Source organism: Nycticebus coucang, chromosome 4 (genome assembly GCF_027406575.1).
Source record: "Nycticebus coucang isolate mNycCou1 chromosome 4, mNycCou1.pri, whole genome shotgun sequence".
NCBI lineage: Eukaryota > Metazoa > Chordata > Mammalia > Primates > Lorisidae > Nycticebus > Nycticebus coucang.
Window position 1 is genome coordinate 140,008,757 of NC_069783.1, and position 24,235 is coordinate 140,032,991.

General features: G+C 54.0%; 1 protein-coding gene across 3 annotated transcripts; it reads left to right on the forward strand.

Annotated features, from left to right (window-relative positions):
* The first annotated feature begins 7,219 nt into the window (after positions 1-7,219).
* Positions 7,220-23,999, forward strand: LIF (LIF interleukin 6 family cytokine). Of its 3 annotated transcripts, none has more exons than XM_053589859.1 (4): positions 7,220-7,865; positions 17,575-17,695; positions 19,663-19,841; positions 20,486-23,999. In XM_053589859.1, exons 2-4 carry the CDS (start codon positions 17,677-17,679, stop codon positions 20,894-20,896), a joined length of 609 nt encoding a protein of 202 aa, XP_053445834.1. In that variant the 5' UTR covers positions 7,220-7,865; positions 17,575-17,676; the 3' UTR covers positions 20,897-23,999. The 3 variants fall into 3 exon arrangements, with proteins under 3 accessions (XP_053445834.1, XP_053445835.1, XP_053445833.1); XM_053589860.1 differs by lacking the exon at positions 7,220-7,865 and adding an exon at positions 16,805-17,238; XM_053589858.1 differs by lacking the exons at positions 7,220-7,865; positions 17,575-17,695 and having other exon boundaries at positions 19,017-19,841.
* Positions 24,000-24,235: the final 236 nt, after the last annotated feature.

Here is a 24,235-nt window from a genome sequence, read left to right on the forward strand (position 1 = left end):
AGACATAGGCCATTTTTTAGAGTTGAATGGGTCTTCCTTGACACATCAGGGATTAAGGATGTTGGGATGTGGTAGCAAGAGCGGAGGGAGAAGGGCTGGAATGTGGGTGTGTGGCTCCTGTGGGTATGTGGCTGGTGTGTGTGTGTCCTGATGCGGTTGTGTAGTGATGTGTGTTGCATATGTATTTTTCTTGCCTCATCTTTAAGCCTACATGTCAGCATCCTAATGGGTGCTTATTCTGTAAATGTATTTAATGTGTGTGTGTGTGTGCATGGATATCTAGGTGTGTCTCTGTACATATTTCCATACTTGTGCATGTACAGGTGCGTGCCAGTGAATCCCATCATATATGTTCATGAATCATCCCAGGAGGACATGAGCACATATACTGCCTAGAACATGGCAGGTGCCCTGAACATCTGTAGGATGAATGAACATTTGAGGTTACAGCCACACCCCTGCCACCAGTACCCTGCCTGATGTGCAATGAACACGAAGCACTTGCCGTGTGTGCCTGGTGTGCACACAGTGGGACTCCAGGGCAGGAGCATCTTCGTCTGCCTCTGTAACTTGGCTGACAATTTCATGAGTCCCTGAAGGCACAGAGCAATAGGATACCTAGTGCAGGTGGAAGCACAGTGTTTGATTCTGACAGATGTGGCTGAGTTCAAGATCCTTTCTTAGCCCCATCTCTTCTATCTGGGTGACCTTGGGCTCTCTGGTCTTTGGTTTCTTGTCTATAAAAGGGACAAAAGAATAACAGTTCTTGCCTCAGACAGGGCCTGTGACCTGATATGTGCTTGAAACTGCTTCCTGGGGAGTCCCAAGGAGTTAGGGTTCCCATTTTACCCCCAGAAAACTGGGCTCCCTTCACAATGCCCAGGGCCGGCACCTATAGGCCGATGACATGCTGAGCCAAGAGTTACATGGCAAGGGCTCATAGAACCAAATGAACTTGACCTGGATCAGTGCCTGATCACCCCCACTTCCTGAAATAGCAGGCAGAACTGAGGACAAGACAGGAACAGGGCCTAACATTGATGTGGGGGAGGGCCTGGTGTGGAACTCTCTGCAACAGATATGATGATCCATTTTGCAGATGAGAAGACTGAGGCTCAGAGACTTTGAACGGGCCTGCCTGCATCCTCAGAGCAAGTTAACTGGGGGTAGGCACAGTTTGAATTCAGGCCAGTGGGACTCCAGGGCAGGAGCATCTTCATCTGCCTCTGTAACTTGGCTGATAATTTCATGAGTCCCTGAAGGCACAGAAGTCTGGGGCAAGGGGCAGACAGACTACAGACAGGCAAAAGAACCAATAGGAGCATCTGAGAGAGCAGCAAAGGCTCAGCAAAAATAAAGCAGGGTTATGTAATAAAGTGAGAGAGCCAGGCAATCTGAGTGGTCAGGGTGGTGTCTGGAGAGGTGACGTCCACACTATGGTCTGAATGACATGCATAAGGGGAGATGGGACAGCTAGGGCAAAGGCTGTGCAAACTTCAAGGCTCAGAGTATAGTGAGTGAGCACATCCTGACTTATTCATGGGCCCAAAGAGGGGAAGCATCTTGCTTAAGGCCACAGAGTCCAGCTGGGCATGGTGGCTCATGCCTGTAATCCCAGTGCTTTGGAAGTCTGAGGTGGGAAAATCACTTGAGGCCAGGAGTTTGAGATCAGCCTGGGCAACATAGCAAGACCCCATCTCTAAAATCAAAAGTAGAAAAATTAGCCCGGGGTGGTGGCGCATGCCCATAGTCCCAGCTACTATGGAGTCTAAGGCAGGAGGAGCACTTGAACCAGGAATTTGAAGTTGCACTGAGCTACGATAATGCCACTGAACTCTAGGCAGGGTGACAGAGTGAGACCCCATCTCTAAAAAAAAAAAAAAAAGCCACAGAGCAAGATAGTTGCCTTGACTCCCAGCTAGCCTATCGTCTAGGCAGCTACCTGGTGTCACCCAATCTATTAGCCAAGCACCTAGCAAGGGCCCTCTGCAGCCTGCACTGGGCTCTCTCTTGTCCTTCTAGCACAATGGCACCTTCTGTCTCATGAAATGCCTGGGGCTCCCTCCTACCACAAGGTCCCTGCATATGCTGTTCCCTATGTCTAGAATGCTGTTCTCTGTCCTTGTTGTCAAGTTAACTTTCTTCCTTGTCAGATCTCAGGTCCAGGGTGCATCCTCAGCAATTCTTCCCCACCTGCCCATGTGCCCAGCAACTTGGTTACATGTTCTTTGAAAACTGCCCCAGACTGGGTGTGTTGTTTGCCTTACCAACTGCCTTCCCTACTAGTCTGGAGCTGCTGAGGACAGAGGTGGCATCTGCTGTGCTCCCCTCTGTCTTGGCACCCAGCACAGTGCCTGGCACACAGTAGGAGCTCAAGGAGGAGCAAGGCAGATGGCCCTAGCCTCCTAGCCCACAGGAGAAGACAGAGGCAAGTGTGTCACTAGGGTACATGAGGCACTGAGGAACCCACCAGGGTGCTCGTCCTAGACAGGGATCACTCCCATTCCCTGGCCTTTTTTGTCTCCAGGTCGCTGGTAACAGCAGGGGGCTGGCTCTCATATCTCCCTGCTCCATCTAGAGGAAGGGGGATTTCTGCTGCCAGGCTGCTGGGAGGCTGTGAGTGGAAGGTGGCAGACACTGAGCAGCAGGCATGCTCCATTTCCCAGAGTGGAAGGGGAGTGGGCGCTGTGGCTGGCACTGAGGTTGCACACGGAGAGGGCAAAGTTCATTCTGTGGAAGAAGAGCTGGAAAGCCCAGAGTGACTGCCCCCACCTCTGGTTGGCCCCTTACCTGCTTCCTACCCAGGAGGAGTGTCTGAGGCTGGCTTCAAATTGGACCACACCCTCCAAATGAGAAGCTGATGAGGGAGCTTGGCTCTTGTGGGGGCCTCAGGTGCCTCATCTATAAGGACGTGTCACCTCCATAGTGATTCCCAATAAGCCATAGTTGCAGGTAATCCTAAACCACTATCTCCAGCTTCATCCCCTCGGAAGCCCAGATCCTACAGAGCCAGCTACCAGGATGGTCTCCTGGGAGCCCTGTGGACACCTCAAAGCCAAATTCATCATCCTCTCCTGCAAACCCTACATTTTTGTTCTGCATCCTGTTTACCACCACTAAAGGTTCAGAATCTCCCTCACTCCCTCTGCCTACCACATTCAGTACTACGATCCTCCCGCAGGCTATCTTGCCTTCACCTCCTTCTTTCTCCCTTTTTCCCCCATTGCCAGCACCAGCCAGGGTGTGGCTCCCTGGACACGGTCTAAAAATCTCACTATCCGCCCATCCTCTGCTCTGCTCACAACTCCTCTGGGATTCCTGCTACTGCCTGGAGCATCCATGTCAAGCTCCCAGGCCCCATCAGCTTTGCCAGCCCCTTCCTGAATTCCCCTTCCCTCCATGCTCAGCTGGTACTCACCCCCCATGTCCCACCAAGTTTGCCCTTTCCCTTCCTCCTCCCCACTTCTTCTTCTTTTTTTTTTTTTTTTAGAGACAGAGTGCTGTGACATCACAGCTCACAGCAACCTCCACTCCTGGGCTTAGGTGATTCTCTTGCCTCAGCTTCCCGAGTAGCTGGGACTACAGGTGCCTGACACAATGCTCAGCTCCTCAAGTGCCGGTACCTCTGATGCTTGCCCTGGAGCTTTGGGAAGCTCAAAGGGGGGTTTTGTGGTGTCTATCAGTCACCTGCAGGACAATCCCTCCTTTAATCACCCATCTGCCCCCTATAGCCTGTGCTGCCCGGGGCTGGGGCCCCACATCAGCCATTGTGAAAGGCAGTGGGATGGGCTCTCATAACAATGGTTAACTCTTGTTTTCCCCCACAGGGGCAATGCCCTGAGGGCCTCCTCCCTCCACTGACTCTTGTGAGGGAACAAAATCAGGATAGCAGTGGTGAGTGGGCACCAGGCTCTGGAAGATAAAGGGATCCTAGCTGGTTGTTTATTTTTTAATTTTACATGTTAGATTAATATAAGGGTACAAACAATTAGGTTACATTGTTTGCATTTGTTAGGTAAAGTTCAAGGTGTAGTTGAGTCCTTCACACAGGAGGCCTGCCAATCTCCACAGGAGGCACACCAATCTCCCCTCTCTCCTTCCCTCCCTCTTCCCCCTTACTTGAAATTTTTTTTTTTTTTTTTTTGTAGAGACAGAGTCTCACTTTACTGCCCTCCATGGAGTGCCGTGGCGTCACATAGCTCACAGCAACCTCCAGCTCTTGGGCTTATGTGATTCTCTTGCCTCAGCCTCCCAAGCAGCTGGGACTACAGGCGCCCGCCACAACGCCCGGCTATTTTTTTGTTGTTGCAGTTTGGCCGGAGCTGGGTTTGAACCCACCACCCTCGGCATATGGGGCCGGCGCCCTACTCACTGAGCCACAGGCGCTGCCCCCCTTACTTGAATTTAATTGTGTTTTTCTCTCATGTGGGCCATACTTGTTCACCTATTAGCTTCATATTAATATTAAGTACATGCTTGCTTTTCTATTCTTGTGATACTTTTCTTAGGAGGATGTTCTCCAGCTTCATCCAGATAAATACAAAAGATGTAAAGTTTCCATCTTTCTCCATGGTATACGTACACCATAGTTTATTTATCCATTTGTGAGTTGATGGGCACTTGGTTGTTTCCACATCTTGGTGATTGTGGATTAAGCTGTGATAAACATTCTAGTGCAAATGTCCTTATAGTAAAATGATTTTTTTTTCTTCTCAGTAGAAACCTAGTAATGAGACTGCAGGATCAAATGGAAGGTCCACTTTTAACTCTTTGAAGATTCTCCATACTTCTTTCCAAAATGGTATATTTGTTTGCAAACCAACCATGTACAAGTGTTCCCTCCTTTCCCACACCCATGCCACCATCTGCAGCTTTGGAACGTTGTGTCGTGGGCTATTCTCACTGGGTTAGGTGATATAGTAAGGTGGTTTTGATGTGCATTTCTCTGATGCTTAGCTACGATGAGCATTTTTTCATGTGTTTGTTGGCTATTCATCTGTTTTCTTCAGGGAAGGTTCTGTTGATGTCTCTTGTCCAATGATAAATGGAATTGTTTGCTCTTTTCCTGCTGATTAGTTTGAGTGTGCTGTAGATTTGGGTTGTCAGCCCTTTATAACTTGCAAATATCTTCTCCCATTCTGAAAGTTGTGTACTTTATTGTCGTGTCCTTAGCTGTGCAGAAGCTTTTTAGCTTAATCAGGTCCCATTTATTTATTTTTGTTGTTGCTATGGTTGCCAATGGGATCTTCTTCATAATATCTTTCCCCAGGTCAATATCATCAAGGGTTTTCCCACACCTCTTTTTTTTTTTTTTTGAGACAAAGTCTCAAGCTGTCATCCCATGGCATCACAGCTCACAGCAACCTCAAACTCTTGGGCTTAAATGATTCTTTTGCCTCAGCCTCCCAAGTAGCTGAGACTACAGGCGCCCACCAAAACTCCTGGCTATTTTTTTTTGTTGTTGTTGCTGTTGTCATTGTTGTTTTAGCTGGCCCTGGCTGGGTGCAAACCTTCCAGCCTTGGTGTATGTGGCCAGCACCTTACCCACTGAGCTACAGGTGCTGCCCAGTTTTCTCACACTTTCTTCTAGAGTTTTTATCATTTTGTGTCTTAGCTTTAAATCTTTTATCCATCATGAGTCAATTTTTATAAGTGGTATGAGGTGCGGGTCCAGTATCAGTCTTTTACATGTGGCTAACCAATTCTCCCAGCACTGGTTATTTAATCTCTTATTAAATAGAGATTCTTTTCCCCAGTGTATGCTTTTGGCGATATGAAGCTGTTTTTGTCTTTAGGTTTTCTATTCTGTTCTAAGATGGATGTCTCTATTTTTGTGCAAAGCTATCTTGATCACTGTAGACTGGTAGTATAACCTGAAGTATGGGAAGGTGATGCCTCCAGATTTTTTTTAAATTTTATTCATTTATTTATTCATTTATTTATTTATTTTGGTAGAGACAGAGTCTCACTTTATCGCCCTCGGTAGTGCCCTGGTGTCACACAGCTCACAGCAACCTCCAGTTCCTGGCCTTAGGCGATTCTCTTGCCTCAGCCTCCAGAGTAGGAATAGCTGGGACTACAGGCACCCACCACAATGCCCGGCTATTTTTTTGTTGCAGTTCGGCCGGGGGCCGGGTTTGAACCCGCCACCCTCGGTATATGGGGCCGGCACCCTGCTCACTGAGCCACAGGCACTGCCCTGGGTTTGTTTTTATTTTTAAGAATTGTGTTGGCTCTTTGCAGTTTTTTCTGGTTCTATTAAAATGAAGAACTTTTTTTCAAGTTCTTCAAAGTATGACATTGGTGTTTTAATAGGGATTGCATTAAATCTGTAGATCACTTGGTGTAGTATAGATATTTTAATAATGTCGATTCTTCCCACATAGCTGGGTTTTCTTTTTCAAGTTTTTCAGAGTGACAGTCATGGACTTTCAGCCAATGGCTGCTCTTAACACACATGGGTTAAAAATTCCTTAAGGCACAGAAAATTGCAGGAAAAAGGCAGGGATGAGGGACGGGTGGGTATTATCTACAGAACAATCTTTCAGCTTGGAAACAGCAGAGCCAGGCTGCAAACCTGGGTCTTTCTTGGGCCTCAACAGCCTTGGATGCTTTGCTGTCCTCCAGTTGTAACCTGATTGTTTTTATCTTCAGCATGGGACAAGAAAGTACTTTATAGTTCAGCTGAATGAGTCAGAGCCCAGCCCCCCAGCCCTGATAGCTGGGTAACCTGCCCAGGCAGGGCCTCAGCATTGCCCTCTGGACAATGGGTTGCCTCAGCCACCTCCTAGCTGTAACAGAGGTGTCCCATGGGACAGGAGATAAATGGTACAACGGCAGTGCTATTTCTGTGTAGATATGTGGCCGGTATTCTCTGCTTTTCCCTCTTACTTTCCCTGTCCCCACTTGCTGGTTTTTCTTCTTAGCGCTTCTCTTTGTTTCTGTCCCCACCACCCCCAACCTCCCACCCTCCACGCCAGGGCTAGACTCAGGGTGACAACAGACCCCCTTTCCAATGCTAAGTGAAGGGTTACTTTCCATGGCTGTGTCAGGAGGTCTTGTCCAGCACAGCCCCAGCAGCAGGCCAGGCTCCCAGCCTCCTGGGGCATCCCCAGGGCTGGGCTCTGGGAGGGGCAAAGGTCTCAGGGAGGGGGTTGGGAGGGTGAGGCCCTGAAGCCTGTGGCAGAGGGTGGATCAGATGAACAAGGTGGCTTCCGGGGTTCTGAGGTGGGTGTCAGGGTAGGGAGCGGTGGCCTGGGGATACCGTGTCCAGGGGCAGCTGCAGCCCTGTGCCTCTCCTGGGGACAGGGACAAAGGGATAAGGGGAGGATGGCTGTGGTGCACATGGCCTATGGCAGGTCTGAGTCAAAACACCTAAGGCCGACCCTAGCTGGTCATGCGGAGGGCTGCCCAGTCATCGCCTTATGCCGGCCTGGGTCACCCAGGCAGGCTGGGTGCGGCCCAGTCAGCTGTGACTCAGGCCTTAGCGTCCTCGCCACACAGTACCAGGCAGGGGTGTCGGCCACAAAGACGCCCCCTCCCCACACCCTGACCCTGCTTCTCCCCTCTGCTACCCTGAAGAACTTGCCCCCACCGGGCACAGACACAGACGGGCCAGAACTGGGACTCTATACTCCTGCTGTCCCCAGCCCTTAGCTGGGGGTTGAGGTGGAAGTGGGGGAGCCTCAGGGCCACCCAGTTCTGGACGGGAAGTCAAGTGGGGGGCGGGGTGAGGAGCCAGCTCCAAAGGAGACAGCAGGAGAGGGAAGCAGATGGGCCCTGGCCTTGAAGACGATGGTGTCCTATTGAAGACCTGGCAAACCTCCTTCAGGACGTTGGAGTGTTGTGCGTGGACACAGACCACGGTAGGCTTCCCAATGGGATAGAGTCGTGGGGTAATGCCAGCCCCCAAATTTATCCTGCCCTAGGGTAAACATTATTCCCCTTCTCATGCATTGGGAGACTTGGCAGTCTGCACTCTCTCCAGGCCTCAGTTTCCTCATATGTAATAGGCATGGTAATTGAACATTGAACATCTCTCCGAGGATGTTGAGGCAAAGTGAGGGAGATTGGATGTAAAAGTGTCCTGTGGACACGTGAGAGGTTAACGATCGTGGAAGGGTTAAAGGGCAGAGGGGAGAGTGCTGGATAGGGAGCTGGAATGAGGCCTTGATTGGAACCCTGGCTGTGTACAACCCTGGAGGAATCACTCTTCCAATGTTCCTGATTTCTACATTCCCAAGGGACCCTCAAATTCCCTTTACCCTAGAGCAGTGAAGGTTGCTGAGCTCATGGAGGCCTTGTAGATGAAGAGGTGGTGAGCAGAGGGTCCCTGTCTCTCTTGGGAGAGGAGTCATATAGTTGGCTCTGGGGTGTGTAGTAGATCAAGGTCATGGCCCCTATGCTTTTGACCTTGGGCCGGTGCTGGACTTGACTTCTCTGTGTCTCACCTGCTCCGTAACATGGACTTGACTATAGCATCCTGGTGGAGAGAAAGGAAAAATACAGGTGAAGTCCTTGCATGGAGGCTGGCATCAGGGGTTTGGCACAAATAACTGGGGAAGGGGCTCCACCCCAACCTTGCCATCAGCAGTTCCCAAGAACTGGGGAGAGGTTCCCAGGAAGGCGGAGAAACTAACTGTCCCCAGAGCTGGTCCTGGGTCTAGACACCAGGGTCACCTGGCTTGCTAGGGCAGAGTCATGGACTCTAGGCTCTGCAGCCACCTGGCCTTGGGTTTGCTTGAGTCTCTGCCCTGCTTCCTTCTTGCTGTGTGATCTGGGGGATTTATTTCACCTCTCTGGGTCTAGATTTGTACCCCTGTAAAATGAAAATGGTAATCCCCATCATGCAGGATTGTTGTGAGGACCTATAAAGGGTGCCCTGTGGAGCTAGGGGAGAGAGTAGGTGGGAAGGGGCAGCAAGACCACAGGAAACGTTTCCCCTGCACCTCCTCCCTAGAGCCTCAGCTGGATAGTCGTGTGTTCCTAACGCCCTCTTGTGGCTGGTCCTCAGGCCTTCCCCCAGGAGGCAGTGGGTGGCCAAGTCCCCTCAGTCGTGCACCCTTCCCCTGCCTCAGCTGCCCACTTCCATTCTGAGCCCCATGCACCCCCACTCACTCCCTCAAGTCCCCAAATCTAACTCCATTTGGTCCTGGGGGAGGCTCCGGCTGCAGGCGGACCTCAGGCAGGCAGGGCCAAGGCCATGGTGCCTGCTGCCCTTTGGGCAGCGGGGGGCGCTGCTGCCCGTGGCTTGGAGCAGGGCACGATGGCTGGGCATTGCAGAATGCAGGGTAGTAAGTCCAGTACCTGGCCTTCCCCCAGTCCTAGAAGCAATTTTTCAGGGAACCTGTGCAGCTCTCTCTATCCCTCACCCCTCCCCAATCCACTCCTCAAGAAGTATTTTCTAGACCTTTGAGACTGATGGCCTAATCTAGGAAAGGAAACTGAGACTCTATAAAGCTCTTTCTGGAATTTTCACAGTCAAATCAGCACGGAAGCCCAGATTCCTGACTCCCTGTCTGGGAATCCAAGAGAGGTGACCAGCCCACACACTATTGTGACTATGCCACTACCTGAGGAGGCCCAGATATGTTCACCCATTTTGTAGAGGTTGGAACTAAGGCCTGAGCAATGAGGTCACCTGACTGAGGTTGCACAGCTGGTCAGTGGCAGAGCTCAGACTGGACCTGGGGTCTGGCTGAGTCCAGAGCTTGCTTAGCCTTCTTCCCTCCACCATGCAGCTTCATCTGCTCCAATTTTTTCCATTTTTGATGGGCTGTAGGTTTTCTCCCAGGTTGAGTCACTTGGGAAGGCAGGTGGGCTCTCTGAGGGTGGGGAGCCATAGGTCACTGTCCTTCTCTGAGGGTTCCCTGCTGCTGGCTGGCTGGCCAGAGTGGAGAGACCTCAACAGCTGAGAGTCCGGCAGAGACACGGCTCTCCCAACAGCCCACTGTGACGCCAGGGCCAAGCGTGAGTCCCACCCAGAAAGGGTGGAAACGGAAACAGGGTCCAGGGGTGTGGTGGGGGCGGAGGCTCAGCTGGGCAGGAGATCAGAGTGGGAATTGTGTCATGGAGTCCTGAGGCTGATAAGCCACTGAGTGGCTAGCCCAGGCAGAAGGAGGGGCTTCCGGGGGTGACTCGGCTGCAGGACCCCCTCCCACCCCCCAGGTGCCCGCTACTGGGACATTGCCTGGCTGCCCAGACATATCTGGGCCTCCTCAGGCCTATTTGGGGAGCTGGGGGCTGGGGGTGGGGGTGTAGAGGCATGAGGCTCAGAACCACCTCTGTTATACACTGTATTATCTCAGACAAATCATTCAATGCTCTGAGCCTCAGTTTCCAAGTCTGTAAGATGAGAACTAAAGTGTGGCCCTCAGAGGATGGGGGCTAGGGCTTGAGGTCACAGGGGCCCTGGTAAGTACATTGTGATGCTTTGTTTTGGGGAAGGGGTGGGACTGTGGTTCTTCAAGGTCCTTTGCAGCCTGTGCCATGCCAGCCACGTGCCCCAGGAAGGGTGCAACGCTGGTCTGGGAGGCTCCTCCAGGGTTGGAGGGGCCCGAGGATGCAGGGCTGGTGGGAAATGGGTGTGGTGCCTGGTCACCAGGAAGATATAGGAGGAGACCAGTCCCCTTTAATCCCAACTCCCCACCAACTGCTTCCCACCTGCTCCTGTCCCTCCTGGGACTTTGGGAAGCTAATCTTTGCTTATAGTCCTAGGGAAGAGGCGTGCTCAACCCCAACCAGGTCTCAGCCTCACCATCCTCCCCACTCCGGGATGGGACCACTTTACTCCTTTAGTAGTGTCACCATTGTATCTCTGTCACTTGCCTTGAGCCTCCCATCACTGTCCCACCCACCACCCTCAGAACATTTCTCAGGTCCTCTGGTGTTGGACCGGGTCAGGGTGGCCCAGTAAGCTTGGCTCAGGGGAAGGGAAGGAGAGGAGGCCAGGCCCCACCTCTGCACAGCCAGTTTCAGGCTGAATGGGTCCGCGGGCTGCTTCCTGTTCTGTTTATTGCCTCTGAGTTCAGGAAATCATTGAGTGACACATCACCCCCCACCCGCCCTGAAATTAATAGGAGCCGTGCTGTGGTCTCTCTGTCTTTTGGAAAATCCAGTGGGAGAAGGAAGCTGTCAGCTTGGCTCTGACATCAGCTTTGTCCCTGAGCCAAGAGTCAGGGTGGCCGTGTGAGGGGGGATGAAGCGGGGTGAGGAGGAAACTAGCTGCTGGTGGCCCTGTGACGTGAGGCTGCCACATGTTTCCCAGGGGCGGGGGCTGGAGGGTGAGGAGCAGAGATTGTTGGAGACACAGGCGGGGCACACATATGCACAGGGGTTATACCTCCCACCTATAGGGCCCTCATGCCCAAAGACCCTCTGTCCCACACAGACTCACACAGACACGGGGTCGGACCAGAGCTTGCACTGGATTGACACCCTGGTGTCACACAACCATGCAGAGGACTCCCAATGTCAGCTAGACACATGCACGGTCTAGCTTTCTCCCAGCTGCACAAAGCAAACAGTGTAAACATATCTGCACACACACACACACACACACACACAGAGACAAAGACACACAGGGCCAGACACAGCTGAACATAGGCGTGCACAGACACTCAAAGGCACCCAACTACACACACACACAGGCCAATGTCCACTCAGTCTCGGTCAGACAGACAGACCCTGCTCCCCACCACAGGTTGGGCCTCTGGCCCTCGGGCTGCCCTGGGAAGGTGGGCAGTGGCCACTTCCTCCTCCTGCACCCTGTGGTGAAGATGAAGGGCTCCTGTGGCAGAGGGAGGAAAGGTTTGTGACTACCATGGTCCCCACCCAGGTGGGATGGGGCAGGGCAGAGAGCCCAGGGGTCTGAGGCTGTGGAAGGGAGTGGATGGTGAAAGGCTGGGTTCTGGGAGGGCCTTGTCATGGCACAGGGTGGCACAGGGTGAGACCGGGCCCCGCCCACCACCCAGGGGCAGCACCTGCCCCACCCCTCCCAGCCCTGCGGCACATCTGGCCTGTCTGGAGCTGGAACGGAAGCTTGGAGCTCCATCTGCCAACAGCTGAGTGATCTCAGGCAAGTCCACTCCTCTGCCCCTCTGGGCCTAGCTTTCATCATCGATACCAGAGGCTCCCCCATTTTTTGACCACAACCCATAGTAAGAAACACACTGCACCTTGCAACCAGAAGATGATGCAGAAAACCAACATGTACAGATACCAGGAAAAAATGTTTCATGGAGCAATCTTTGCCCTCAACCTGGGCAATGCTCTGTGATTCTGCTGTTCTGTTTCCTTTTTGGAAGTACCAGAGGCAACCCCCTAACCAAATCCATGACCATTGCTCTCTATCTCTGACAGTTTGGGGTTAGTTCGAGATTTAGAGAGAGCCTAGGGGAGTTAAAAGTGTTGGTGCAGTCTAGAATTTCACACCCACCAAATGTCGACCATCTGGGTGGCAGGAACCCATTCTACAGGTGGTGATGCTGAGGGCAGAGCCCTTCAGGGGACCAGCCCCACGTAACACTGGCCAGGCCTCTGGCCCTGCCAACATCAGGGTATTGTGGGTTGCCACTTCCCTTGCAATTTCTGTCAGAAATGAAGGGAAAAAATTGTGATCACTCTGATTTGATTTTGATTCCAGTCACAAAATAAAGGGAACAACATGTCAGGGTGGTGATGAGGGCAGCTAGCAGGAGGCCAGGGTTGTTTCTGGCTTCTCCTTGGTGCTAGGGGATATTGCTGGGTTTTGCAGAGATGGGCTGGGGTGCAGGTAAGGAAGGGCAGGCCCAGCATCTGGACCTCATGAGCACCGAAAGACAGCTGGGCTCTGCAAGGCTCCGAGGTGAGGGAAGTACCACTCATTCCACTCCTGAAGCTCCTCTAAAGACCACTAAATTCCCTCTCCTCCCCGGCTCCGACCTTACTCTGAGACTATGATCCATTGACTGCTAGACTCAGGCTGGTGTTGGAGCCCCTTCTGTGGTCACGCGGGACTCTTATCAGAACAGCTGTCATGTGTTGAGCATCTGTATTTTATCTCCATTTTCCACTTCCCATCCCAGGACAGCCTTATGAGGCTGCTGTTATAGCGTTTCTGTTTTCAGAGGTGAAATCAAGGCTCGGAGGTAAAAAGTGAGCTGCCCCAGACCACAGAGCCGGTCAGTGGTATGGGCAGATTCGAACCCAAGTCTGCCTGGTGCCACCACCAATCTAACCTTACATGGCCCAAAGTTGACTTGCAAACCCTCAAGGGTTTTGAGGTGTTTTTGCCTTTAGGGACAAGACATCCAATTGCTTGGGCTATGTCTATCTGTTTTGACACCCTCACTAGTCCTGGACTTGGGACCTACTTTCTGGGCCCCAGTCCCCTACCCAAGCCCATCTGAGTATGCTCATTTCCCAGGTGGGAGCCACAAAGCAAGGGGCTGAGAGCTGTTGCTGGTGGGGTTTTCACAGAACTGAGTTTCTAGCTGGGGACAGGGAAAGGGTGGTGCAGGAAGGGGGGCCTGGTCTGGGCAGTAAGGGGGGGTGCCCAGGAGTGCTCAGTTTCTGGGTCATTGGTCTTGGGGAATTCCCCGATGCCCAGAGAGCTGCTTACCTGGTGAGTAACTGCTGCTGGCTGCCCACACAGGATGCCTGACTGTAAGGGGACCTCCCCCAACCCCTGCCAATGGCCACTGCCATGGGGCCCTTTCTCCTGAGTGCCCCAGGGCCCAGGAAAGAGACAGACAGACAGGCAGGGGGCTGGCTCCCGCCCCCTCATCCCCATGGGGCTCTGCAGGGGGCGTCTGGTGATTCAAGCCCCTCTGAGCAGAGCTGTGTCTCCTTCCTTCTCAGATGGGGCCTGGGGGTGAATCAGCTTCTGGGGGCGGTGAGGCCGGGTCAGCTGTTGTCCTCAGCTCAGGCCTGGGATGGGGGTGGTGAGGGGCCTTGGGGCAGTGACCACACTGCCATGCCAACCCCCCTTGATCTGTCTGATCTTTCTGGGGGTGCCCCTGAGACAGGAGGGGGATTGAGAGGTCCTTCCACTGTTCTGCTCTTCTGGTCTTAGCTCTGAGTGTGCCCAAGTGTCCTCATCTGTCAAATGGGGACAAGAACCCCCACTTCACAGGGAAGTCCATACCATCAGTGCTGACACAGAGAAAGAGAAGGCTCACTGGGAGCTCAGAGCTGTGCTGAGCCCTGAGCCCTCATAGCAAACTTGATGCGTAGGTAACATGATTCCCATTTCACAGATGACAAGATTGAGGCCAGGAAGTGCTGACTCCCACAAAGGCATCCAGCTGCTAACTAGCAGAGCCAAAAAGCTCCAACCTGGCTTTGAATGAGGCCAAGTGCATACTTCCAGCCACCAGACCTCCCTATCTCCTCTCCATGAGAGATTTGGCACAGACAGGTTTGGAAACTATAAAATGCTTTCATAAAATACTTAGCATGGACTCTCGGTATAACCCTGAGCCAGGTGCTGTCAAGAGTACAAATCAATCTCAGACTCCATTCAATCCCTCAAAGATCGAGGAATAAGACTTGTCCTCACTTAAAACAATAGCAGGCAGGCCAGGGCAGACAGGAGCTTGTGGGAGGCAGGGGAGGCTTCCTAGAAGAAGCCAGCCTACATGTCCCTGCATAAGCTTTGGGGATCACCGTGCCCTGCAAGCCAGAGGCCTGGGCTCCAGACTTGGCTCTACTGTTAGCTCTGTGTGTGACCCTGGGCAAGCCCTTCACCTACCTCTTTGAGCCTCAGTTTTCCCACCTGAAAAATAAGTAGCTGTGACATTCTAGAAGAGACTTATGGATGGCAGATCAATATCAGCAGGAAAAGAGGGGCTGGGTGGCCACATGGGCCAGTGCCAGTGTGCACAAGAGAGACCATTGCGGGGCCCTGCAAAGGCCAGGGACCAGCCTACATGCTCACTTCCCAGAGAGAGGAAATGAGTGAGTGTTCAGAGACAGCACCTCTGGGCCCTTGCCTGGCAGCCCCTGTCCAGCCTGACGGGGGGCCTATGTGGGCCTTAACTGTCCTTCCTCTCCTTGAGGCTGGTCAAACTCCCAGCAGGCCCAGTCTGCAGAAGCCTGGGACATGCTGAGGATGAAGTCACAGCTGGAAGGGGCTGAACTGGGGCTGCCACTCCAGGGTGGGGCCTGGGGTTATGACCCTGGGAGCAGGCAGCCAAGAAGGGAGGATGCCTTGTGTGAGGGAGCTGGGGGGACACACACACACACACAGAGCAGCAGCATAGAGAGGGAGGGGAGGAAACAAACTCCCAGAGACCAAAGCTGGCCTGGAGCACAGCCTGGGCGGCTGGTTCCTAGGGGGCCACAGCCACGTTTCAAGCAGCTCACAGGCTTGCGGTTCACAGACCCTGCCTGGCCTCCCTCCCCAAGGCCCGGCACAGGTGATGCCTGGGCATGAATAGGAGGGGGAGGCTGGACCTGGGGTACCAAGGGGCCCAGAGCACTTGGGGAGCACGAGCCAAGTCAGGTACCGTGACAGGGGAAACTGAGGCACGGGAGGGGCTCGTCAGGGCTGGGGTGTCCGTGCCTTCTAGATCCTGTCCTCACTTCCTGTTTGTGTGCGGTGGGGCTGAGATTAAATGGAGATTGGGGGTGGATTATATGGCTGATGTGGGCTGGGGAGGCAGAAAGTGGTGCCAGATCCTGGAAGTACACTCAGAAGGGTGGTGCGGGGGGGACAGGGGGATTCATGGATGGGGCCACAGTGTGGAATTAAGGATCCACAGTGGGGCCTTGGTCATGTGGATTTAAGGGGCCACAGTGGGGCCCCAGTCACGTGGATTTAGGGTCCACGTCAGGCCTAGTTAGGTGACAGGGGTCTGGGCAGTGTGGAGGTGGAACTGATCCAGAGTCCGTGTATTGGAGATGCTGGGGCGGAGGGGAGAAAAGGGTGGGTGAGCTGAAATGTCCTGAGCTAGGCCAAGGAGGGTGGGCTTCCTGGGGGTGGGCCCTCCACGGCCCCCCAAGGAAGAGACAAGATGCAGGGAAGCAGGAAGCAGGAAGGCTCTACTGGCCTCTTTCCTGCTGGGAAGTGCCATTCTTATCACCCCATATCTGAGGCCCTGCAGGGAGAGCATGAAGGAGCAAGAGCCTGGATAGGACAGGATCTGTTGGGGGGGGGGGGCAGCAGGCACGAGGGCTCCGAGGGCTCAAGGGCACAAAGGCTCGTCCTGGCACAATGAGGGAGGAGCGAGTGGCTGAGCAGGTCTGGGATGTGGCAAGAGGCAGGATCGGGGGCATGGAGGGTGGCCGAGGAGGGCATAGGGGTAGAGTCAAGCAAGGCTGCAGGAGCTCCCTGGCCTTGGAAAACTAACTCTTCCACCTTGACCTTAGGTCAGGGTCAGGCCGGAGCAGAATGAGACATCTTCTGGTACTAGGTGGGAGTGGGGGCTAGGCAGCAGCATGACCCCAGATGTAAGTCATGTTGTGTGTGGCCAGCACTCCTTTACCTCATGGAGTTTTTTTGGTTTTACTTTTTATCGCCTTTCACAGAGGAGGAGTGGCTGCACCCACTTTGCCCTGCTCCCCACCACTCCTTCCTGCCCATCTTCCTCATTCTGGAATCTGCCTGGCAGTGGCAGACACTGGAAATGGTGACTTCCAGAAGCACCTGTTGGGGGCTGCCATCATTCTCTAAGGCTGAGCTCCAAGGGGCTTCCAAGGCAGGTCTGGGAGGGACTGACCATGTTTTAGTTCTCCTAGCTACCCCCTAGCATCCCCCGGAGGAAAACAGGGTCTGATTTTGCCAAGTCTCCCCCAGTCTCTGCTTTGGGTGTCCCTTTCAGAATGAAAAATGCTGGACCACCTTTTCAAAAATTCCCTTGCCGACTGTCCTCAAAGAACCAAGTCACAGCTACCCCACCCGCACCCTACACCTTCCTAGCCCAGGCAGCAGTGGTCAGCAGTGCAGGCACACTGATGGTGCTCCCGAGGCTGACACTCTGGGGTTCTGGGCAATGCGTTCCCCTTGGAGCCCCTCTGCCCGGTACAATGGGCAAGTTGGACCAAGTTTCCTCTGGGGTGGCGTCCAGCACCCATGTACAGTTCTGCTTTATTACTGTCCAAAGTCCAAGCCTGGCCCCAGCCCCTCTTCCTGGAGCCTCCTTCTCAGCCAAGCCCCAGCCTGCCTGCTCCCGCTGACCCCCAGAGCCCCCCAGTCAAGGGGCCACAGGTGCCAGCTTCCATCTGCTTGTCCAGTGTCTCTTCACTCCCCAAACCCAGGTGAGTCAGGGCCATCTGGGGCGACCACTGCTGGGGACCCTGCTGACTCCGCCTGGGGCCCCCTCACCCTGACATGCCCATCTTTAAACAGTCCCAGGGCAAGCCACTCAGGAAAACCGCAGGGCATTTTGTCGAAGGCTTCATTATAATTTTATCAATCAGATTCTTAGAAGAGGGAAAAAGTCTGCTCTCCCCACCCTCCCTCTCGCACTCATCCCCCCTCCCCCTTCACTCTCACTTTCTTTCATTCATAATTTCCTATGATGCTGCACCTCAAACGACTTCCTGCACTGGGGATCCCGGCTAAATATAGCTGTACTCTTTCTTACAACACAGGCTCCAGTATATAAATCAGGCAAATTCCCCATTTGAGCATGAACCTCTGAAAACTGACGGCATCCGAGATTTCCTCCAAGGCCCTCTGGAGTCCAGCCCATAATGAAGGTCTTGGCGGCAGGTAAATCCACCCGCCCCGCACCGGCTTCCGCGTCCCCGCAGCGGGAGGTGGCGGCAACTTGGGGCACTTGGCGAGTGCGATCGGGACACCCACCCGCTGCAGACACACAGACGCTTGGGGCGCCCGCGCAGCGCCCGGGCCGCCGGAGGCGCTGGGTGGCGGCCGGGAGCGAGTGCAGCCACATGGTCTCGGGCACCGCGCGCCCGCCTGGCCAGCAGGTTGGCAGCGTGGGAGGGGGTAGCTGCAGCCTTCCTCCTCCTCCTCCTCCTCCTCCCTCCCGCCACTCTCCCGTGTTGCTCTTCCCTCTCTGCTTTCTCCTGGATTCATCCTGCGTCTTTCTTTTTCTTTCTTTCTTTCTTCTTTCTCTTTTCCAACTGCGTCCTGGGCTGCTCCCTGGGAGGGGTGCGCCATCTGAGCAGCTCGCAAACTCTGGCCTGGGACTGGAGCAGGTGCCACCTCCGTCTGCTCGTGCCTGGATAGTGTGCGGTCTGCACTAGGTGAGATGGGGGTATGGAGGGGATCCCCTAGCCACCTCCCAGCCTGAGCAGTGTCTGAGGATGCTGAGATGAACAGGGGACCCAGGAGAAGTGACTTGCGGCTGCCACCAGCCCTCCTGTTCCAGCAGAGGGATCTTGGCTAGGGATCTCCAGCCTCAAGGGTCACTGCCCCCCCACCCCCCACCCGTCCCTGCCACCCTCAGGTGCCTTCAGCTTAGTCCTAGAAAAGCTGGTCTGAGGGAGCCTGGCGAGGGGGAGGCACCCCCCCCCATCTCCCCCAGTTGCCCTGGAGAGAGGAGTGAGCCCAGACAGGCCCATGCAGCTCCCAGCTCCCTGTCACCTTTCACTTTCTTTCCTCCCACCCACCTGGCTGCCTGTGGTGTGACCTTTTCCCCTTTGTCTTTCCTCCTGCACCATTTCCTCTTCCTCCCCAAGGCTGGGTAAGGGGGTGGCATGTGAGACCCCTGGATCTCTAACCCAGGGGCCTGGGGCAAGGGAACAGTAAACAAGAGGGATGAGCATGTAGAGTCCTGGGCTGCCCAGAGCTGAGGTGGCAGGAAGTTTTGAATGACAGTTTGGGGTGGAGAGTGGGGACAGACCTGCAGAATAGAGATGAAGTTGAGGGTTCTACATGGTGGGAATGGCCACATCGGGGAAGGGCAAATGAATGAAGGGGAGGGTAGGGTAGCAGAATGAAGGGGAAGCTGGCCCAGGGAGCCCATGGACACCTCGTTTGGGAGACTTAGGCTTCAATGAGCCAGTGGGCAGGAAGCCATGCTTAGGAACCAGCCCATTCTGGAAGGTAGAAAGGGGAGCCTCTTTTGTCCTGCACCTACTGGGCCTAGGGAGAGAGGCCAGGAGACCTTGGAGCATTTGCCTTCCTGAGAGAAAGTCTGGGAAGTTGGGATCCACCTGTTCCCCTTCCCCAGCTTCCCACTGATGGGAACAGCTGGTGTCCTGCCCCTTGTTCTTTCATCCCAGAAGAGAGCAGGGTGACCAGGTGCAGTGGCTCACACCTGAAATGCTAGTACTCTGAGGGGCTGGGGCAGGAGGATCCCTTGAGCTTGGGAGTTCAAACCAGACTGAGTAAGAGCGAGACCTCCATCTCTACCAACAATAGAAAAATTAGCCGGGGGTTGTGGCAGGCACCTGTAGTCCCAGCTACTGGGGAGGCTGAGGGTGTAGGATCACATGAGCCCAGGAGTTTAGGTTGCTCTGAGCTGGGCTGAGGCCACAGCACTCTAGCCTGGGTGACAGAGTGAGCCTCTGTCTCCCCCTCACCCCCCCAAAAGAGAGTAAGGAGGGACAGAAAGAGAGAGGGAGACAGAGTTGCCATGGAGGGAAAACAGGGTCCAGGTAAGACAGCTACAGGAATGAGAGGGATATGTGTCCTTTCACTTGAGCGCCCTGTCCAACCTGGTGTGCCTTTTCGTACCTTTCTATTCATGGATCCTTCCTGCCTGTCCCCAGGAGTTGTGCCCCTGCTGTTGATTCTGCACTGGAAACACGGGGCAGGGAGCCCCCTCCCCATCACCCCTGTCAACACCACCTGCACCACACGCCACCCATGTCACAGCAACCTCATGAACCAGATCAGGAATCAACTGGCACAGCTCAACAGCAGTGCCAACGCCCTCTTCATTCTCTATGTGAGTCACCCCTGGGCCACTGAGGAGGGTACACAAAGGGGGCTTGCCAATGTCACCTGAGCCCTGGGCTGAAGGGACCCTTTTGGAGTTAGAAACAGAGAGTGAGTGGGGAGGGGGCTTGGTTGGACCATGCCAGACTTCCGAGGCCTTTTCCTTACGGTTTTCTGAGGTGCCCTGTCAGTGAGGGCTGAGCTGGGGTGCAAAGAGGGTCCCAGCATTTCTAGTCTTTCAGGAAAGCAAGAAGCTGACAATGAGCAAGTGGAGGGCAGGCAGGGATCTCAGAGCACTGTGTAGACAGTGTGCTATGAGTGTTGGGCATGAAGGGACCCCTAAGAAAAGTGTGACGAAGCCAGCGGAAGCAAGCATGTGCATGTGTGTGGTGAGGTGCTGTGCTTTCTTCTCTGTCCCCTATGATCATGATAGTGATAATGATGACCATTCGCATGGTGCAGGCCTTGCTCTTCAGCAAGGGCACTCACACTAGAATTATTTCTGGTTCTGATGACTATTCTAGATGCCTACAGGGCAAGGAATTGGGTCCCCATGTCACAGGTGGGGAAACTGAGGCCAGAAGTACTTGTCCAGAAGGTTGGTGGCAGGATTAGGACCCTGACCCCTGACTTCTCTGTCCTTCTGCTCCTCAGTACACAGCCCAGGGGGAGCCATTCCCCAATAACTTGGACAAGCTGTGTGGTCCCAATGTGACGGACTTCCCGCCCTTCCACCCTAATGGCACGGAGAAGGCCAAGCTGGTGGAGCTATATCGCATCATCGCATACATGGGCTCCTCCCTGGGCAACATCACCCGGGACCAGAAGATCCTGAATCCCAATGCCCTCAGCCTCCACAGCAAGCTCAACGCCACCGCGGATGTCATGCGGGGCCTCCTCAGCAACGTGCAGTGCCGCCTATGCAGCAAGTACCACGTGGCCCATGTGGACGTGACGTATGGCCCTGACACCTCGGGCAAGGACGTCTTCCAGAAGAAGAAGCTGGGCTGTCAGCTGCTAGGGAAGTACAAGCAGGTCATTGCAGTGGTGACCCAGGCCTTCTAAGCGGGATGTCTTGAAATGTGCCATGAACCAAGGGATTTCGGGATCAGGATCCAGATGTGGGGAGCTCCCAAAAGTTGGCCAGGGCCCAAGGGCAATGCTAGACCAAAATGGGGGCTGCTGGCAGACCCCAAGGTGTTCCTGGCTGGCCCACTCCACTCTGGGTGGGCTGTGATGAAACCGAGCAGAATCGAAACTTCCATAGGTAGGGCCTATATACAGCACCAACTCCAAGAAGGGGCCCCTTCCTCTGGGAGATGGCAACCAGGGTGTCAGACTGACAAGGTGGGTAGGGGCTGGACTTCTGCCCCCTCTTGTCCTCTTGGCCCCTTGCTTACTTTGTGCAGTAAGCAAACTGCACAGGTTATCTGTAGCAGGCATAACAGGGTGCGACAGCAGCCTCCAGCAAATGACCATTGTTGTGCCTTTGCTGCCCTATGGGGTAGGCTTTGGAAGTCTTGGTGGACACCAGGGTGGGCCAGAGGGGCTGGGATCCCAGAGGACTTCTTGTCCTCCAGAAGTTTGCTAAGTGGAAGACAGAAAGAACGTCTGGGGTGGAATGCTGTCTTCTCTCAAGCTCAGGCCTAAAGACTGTTAGGTGGAAGGTTCTAGAAGGAGGTCACTGGTGTGCTGGCTTTTTGGGAAGCAGAAAAGCCACTTTCAAGCTTGGGAACAAGGAAGACACCAGAAGGAGAGACCCTAGAAGGTTTGGTGGGCTCATCTTCCTTGTCCCTGCTGTCTTCCCTGCAGCCTGGGACAGCCAGGGTCTGGTAGTCACCTGGAGGTGGGTTTTTGCAGGTGGGCAGGGCAGGGGCAGGTTGTGAAGTCAGGTGAGGAGGTTCTGGGGACACCCTAGAGTCTTCCTCCTGGGCAGGATCTTTAGGAGAAGGACTGGAGGGCTCAGAGGAGCAGTTTATATCCAAGGCTCATGGAGGCTCTGTGAGGTCACATAAAGGTACTTGAGATGGCCTCTGGTCCCTAGTGCGAGGGGACAGCAGAACTTGAGGTCAGGATCTCAGGGAAGTCTGGGGTCCAAAAATGCTGTGTGTGTGATCCAGCTTAATTTCTATTTATTATGTTATCCTATTTATATTAACTTATTGGTGCTTTCAATGGCAAAGTTAATTCCCCTTCCTTGGCTCCCTACTCAACAGAATTATTATGCCAGATCCTTACACAGGAGCCAGGGCCAGGGCTTAGCAGACCCGGTCTGGAAGTTGATGATGTTACAAGTGGAATGTGGTGAAGCTCAGAGGAGTGTCAGGATCTGAGAGAACTCAAGGCCCAGGTCGGGACAGGAGGCCTGGCTATGTAACCCCAGTCCCACTGTGACTCGCTTTAGGGGAGTCAGGGCCCAGGCAGAGTAGCCAGATGCTTGTTTGCCTTGGCTCCAGGGGGCTGGTGTCCCACTGGCATTGTACAGCAAGGAACATCATTCTCTGAGCAGTGGACGAGGCGGTCTTAGCAGCCCACCCTGTCACTGTTCCCTTGCCCCCACCCTACCTCTGAACTAGCAGTTGAGGGGCCCTAGAACAATCCCCTTCACCCAGCATGCTCCCACATGGCAGGGAAGCTCCTCAGGTGGCCCAAACCCCCGCAGAGGGTGCAGGGGCCTGGCTGGACCCCGGGAAGTTGGGGCAGTGGTGAGGGAGCAGCTGCCCCCTGCTCTGAGAGGAGGAAAACAAGGCCTGAGATGCCTGGGATTCAGACCAGGAAGCTGTGATCCCTCCTGCTCCACCTCCTTCCCACTCCCACCCATGTCTGGGATCCCAGGCAGGGAACCCGATCCCTTCCTTTGTGCTGGAGCCAGGCAAGTAGACAAACGCCCTCTAGTCTGAGAGAGGGGAGGGATGGCTGCTGCTCAGAGTGAGCGGTCTGGGCCTGAGTGGGGCAGTCCTCCAAGTTCAAGATTATGGTACTAATTTCGGTACTTTACACTCACTTTGCACCTTTCTCTCTTGTTCTCTAAGCACTTTACCTGGATGGTGGGTGGGCAGACCCTGAGACCAGTGGGGGGGGGGGGGCGGGGAGGAGTTGTCCATCCCGGCAGCAAGACGAAGATGTGACCGTTCAAAAACATGGGCCACCTCACCCTTGTCCAGGGCTCAGAGGCTGTCCTCCTAACCCTCTGCTCCTTTGGACTTGGCATGGAGTTAGCTGCACTTCCCCAAGCTGGGTCTTGAGAAAGACACATGTGTCTGAAAACCAGAATCACTGTTCCGATGGCTGGGGGGCTACTGGCCCTCCTATCTCCTTGCCACCCCACGGATGCAGATGCTGTGCGGGGACCACCTAGCAGCCTCTGAGGGCTCAGGAAGCAGAGCATCTCCTTCTTGCTGTCCACAGCCACTGGCTCCGTGACGCCCTCCTGCCCAGCCTGGACTCAACCAGGACTCAGCCCCTCGGCACATCTTTAGCACTGGCTGTCAGCATCAAGGCTGTGCAGCATCACTGGATCAGGGAGCCTTTGTGTGAAACAGCGTTTTGGGCTGGAGAGCTGTACTTTTGTTCCTTTTTCATCTGTTCTTGTTGGCCACACCATCCCTGGGACAGAGGCAGAGGACAGGGCAAGACAGTCACTTTGTAATTTATCAAGAGAGAACTATTGGGGCCCTTATTTATTATTTAAAAATGTAAACAGAAAAGCACTGCTAGTTTACTGTCTCTCCTCCCTGTCCTCCTTGTCTTCCCCTTTGTCCCTGGCTGGGGGACATCCACCCTGACCCAAGCAACCCAGCTCTGCATAGCTGGCTCACCAGAGAATACACGGCATAGCGAGTTGGAGCCCCAGAATCCAGCAGGGTAGCAACTTCTCTTCAGATGGTACAGATGTATCTCCATTTCCCCACCTCATCAGGGTCCACGTGCTGGCTCAGTGGGCCCACCATGTGGCCTTAGAAGTTTCCCTCCTGCTTTCCGCTGAAAAGGACTTGGCCTTGGATAACAAATTCCTCTTTGATGAATGTACCCTGTGGGGATGTTTCATACTGACAGATTATTTTTATTTATTCAATGTCATATTTAAAATATTTATTTTTTATACCGAAGGAATACTTTTTTTTTTTTTTTAAGAAAAAAGAGAAATGAATAAAGGATCTGCTCTTGGCTGGCTCTTCTGAGTGTATTGATGTGTATAGACAGGCTCGAAGGTGTACAATGGTCCCCATCCTGGGCACCAGCTCAGCACAAGGCAGGAGGGAGTGCTGGCATCCACAGGGGTGGGTGGGCAGAATTTTGACCCAGGCAGGTGAAGACCATGGTATGCCACCAAAGAAAGGGGTGGACTGCTCAGAAACGGGGAGAGTGTTTCTTGATGTCTTAGCTTACTCATTACCGGGCCCT

Excerpts from the sequence above, each read along its gene's own strand:
- LIF (XM_053589858.1), top strand. The coding sequence starts at position 19,527 with ATGGAGGGAAAACAGGGTCCAGGTAAGACAGCTACAGGAATGAGAGGG. Across the intron at positions 19,842-20,485 it reads ACGCCCTCTTCATTCTCTAT|TACACAGCCCAGGGGGAGCC; the intron begins GTGAGTCACCCC and ends TCTGCTCCTCAG.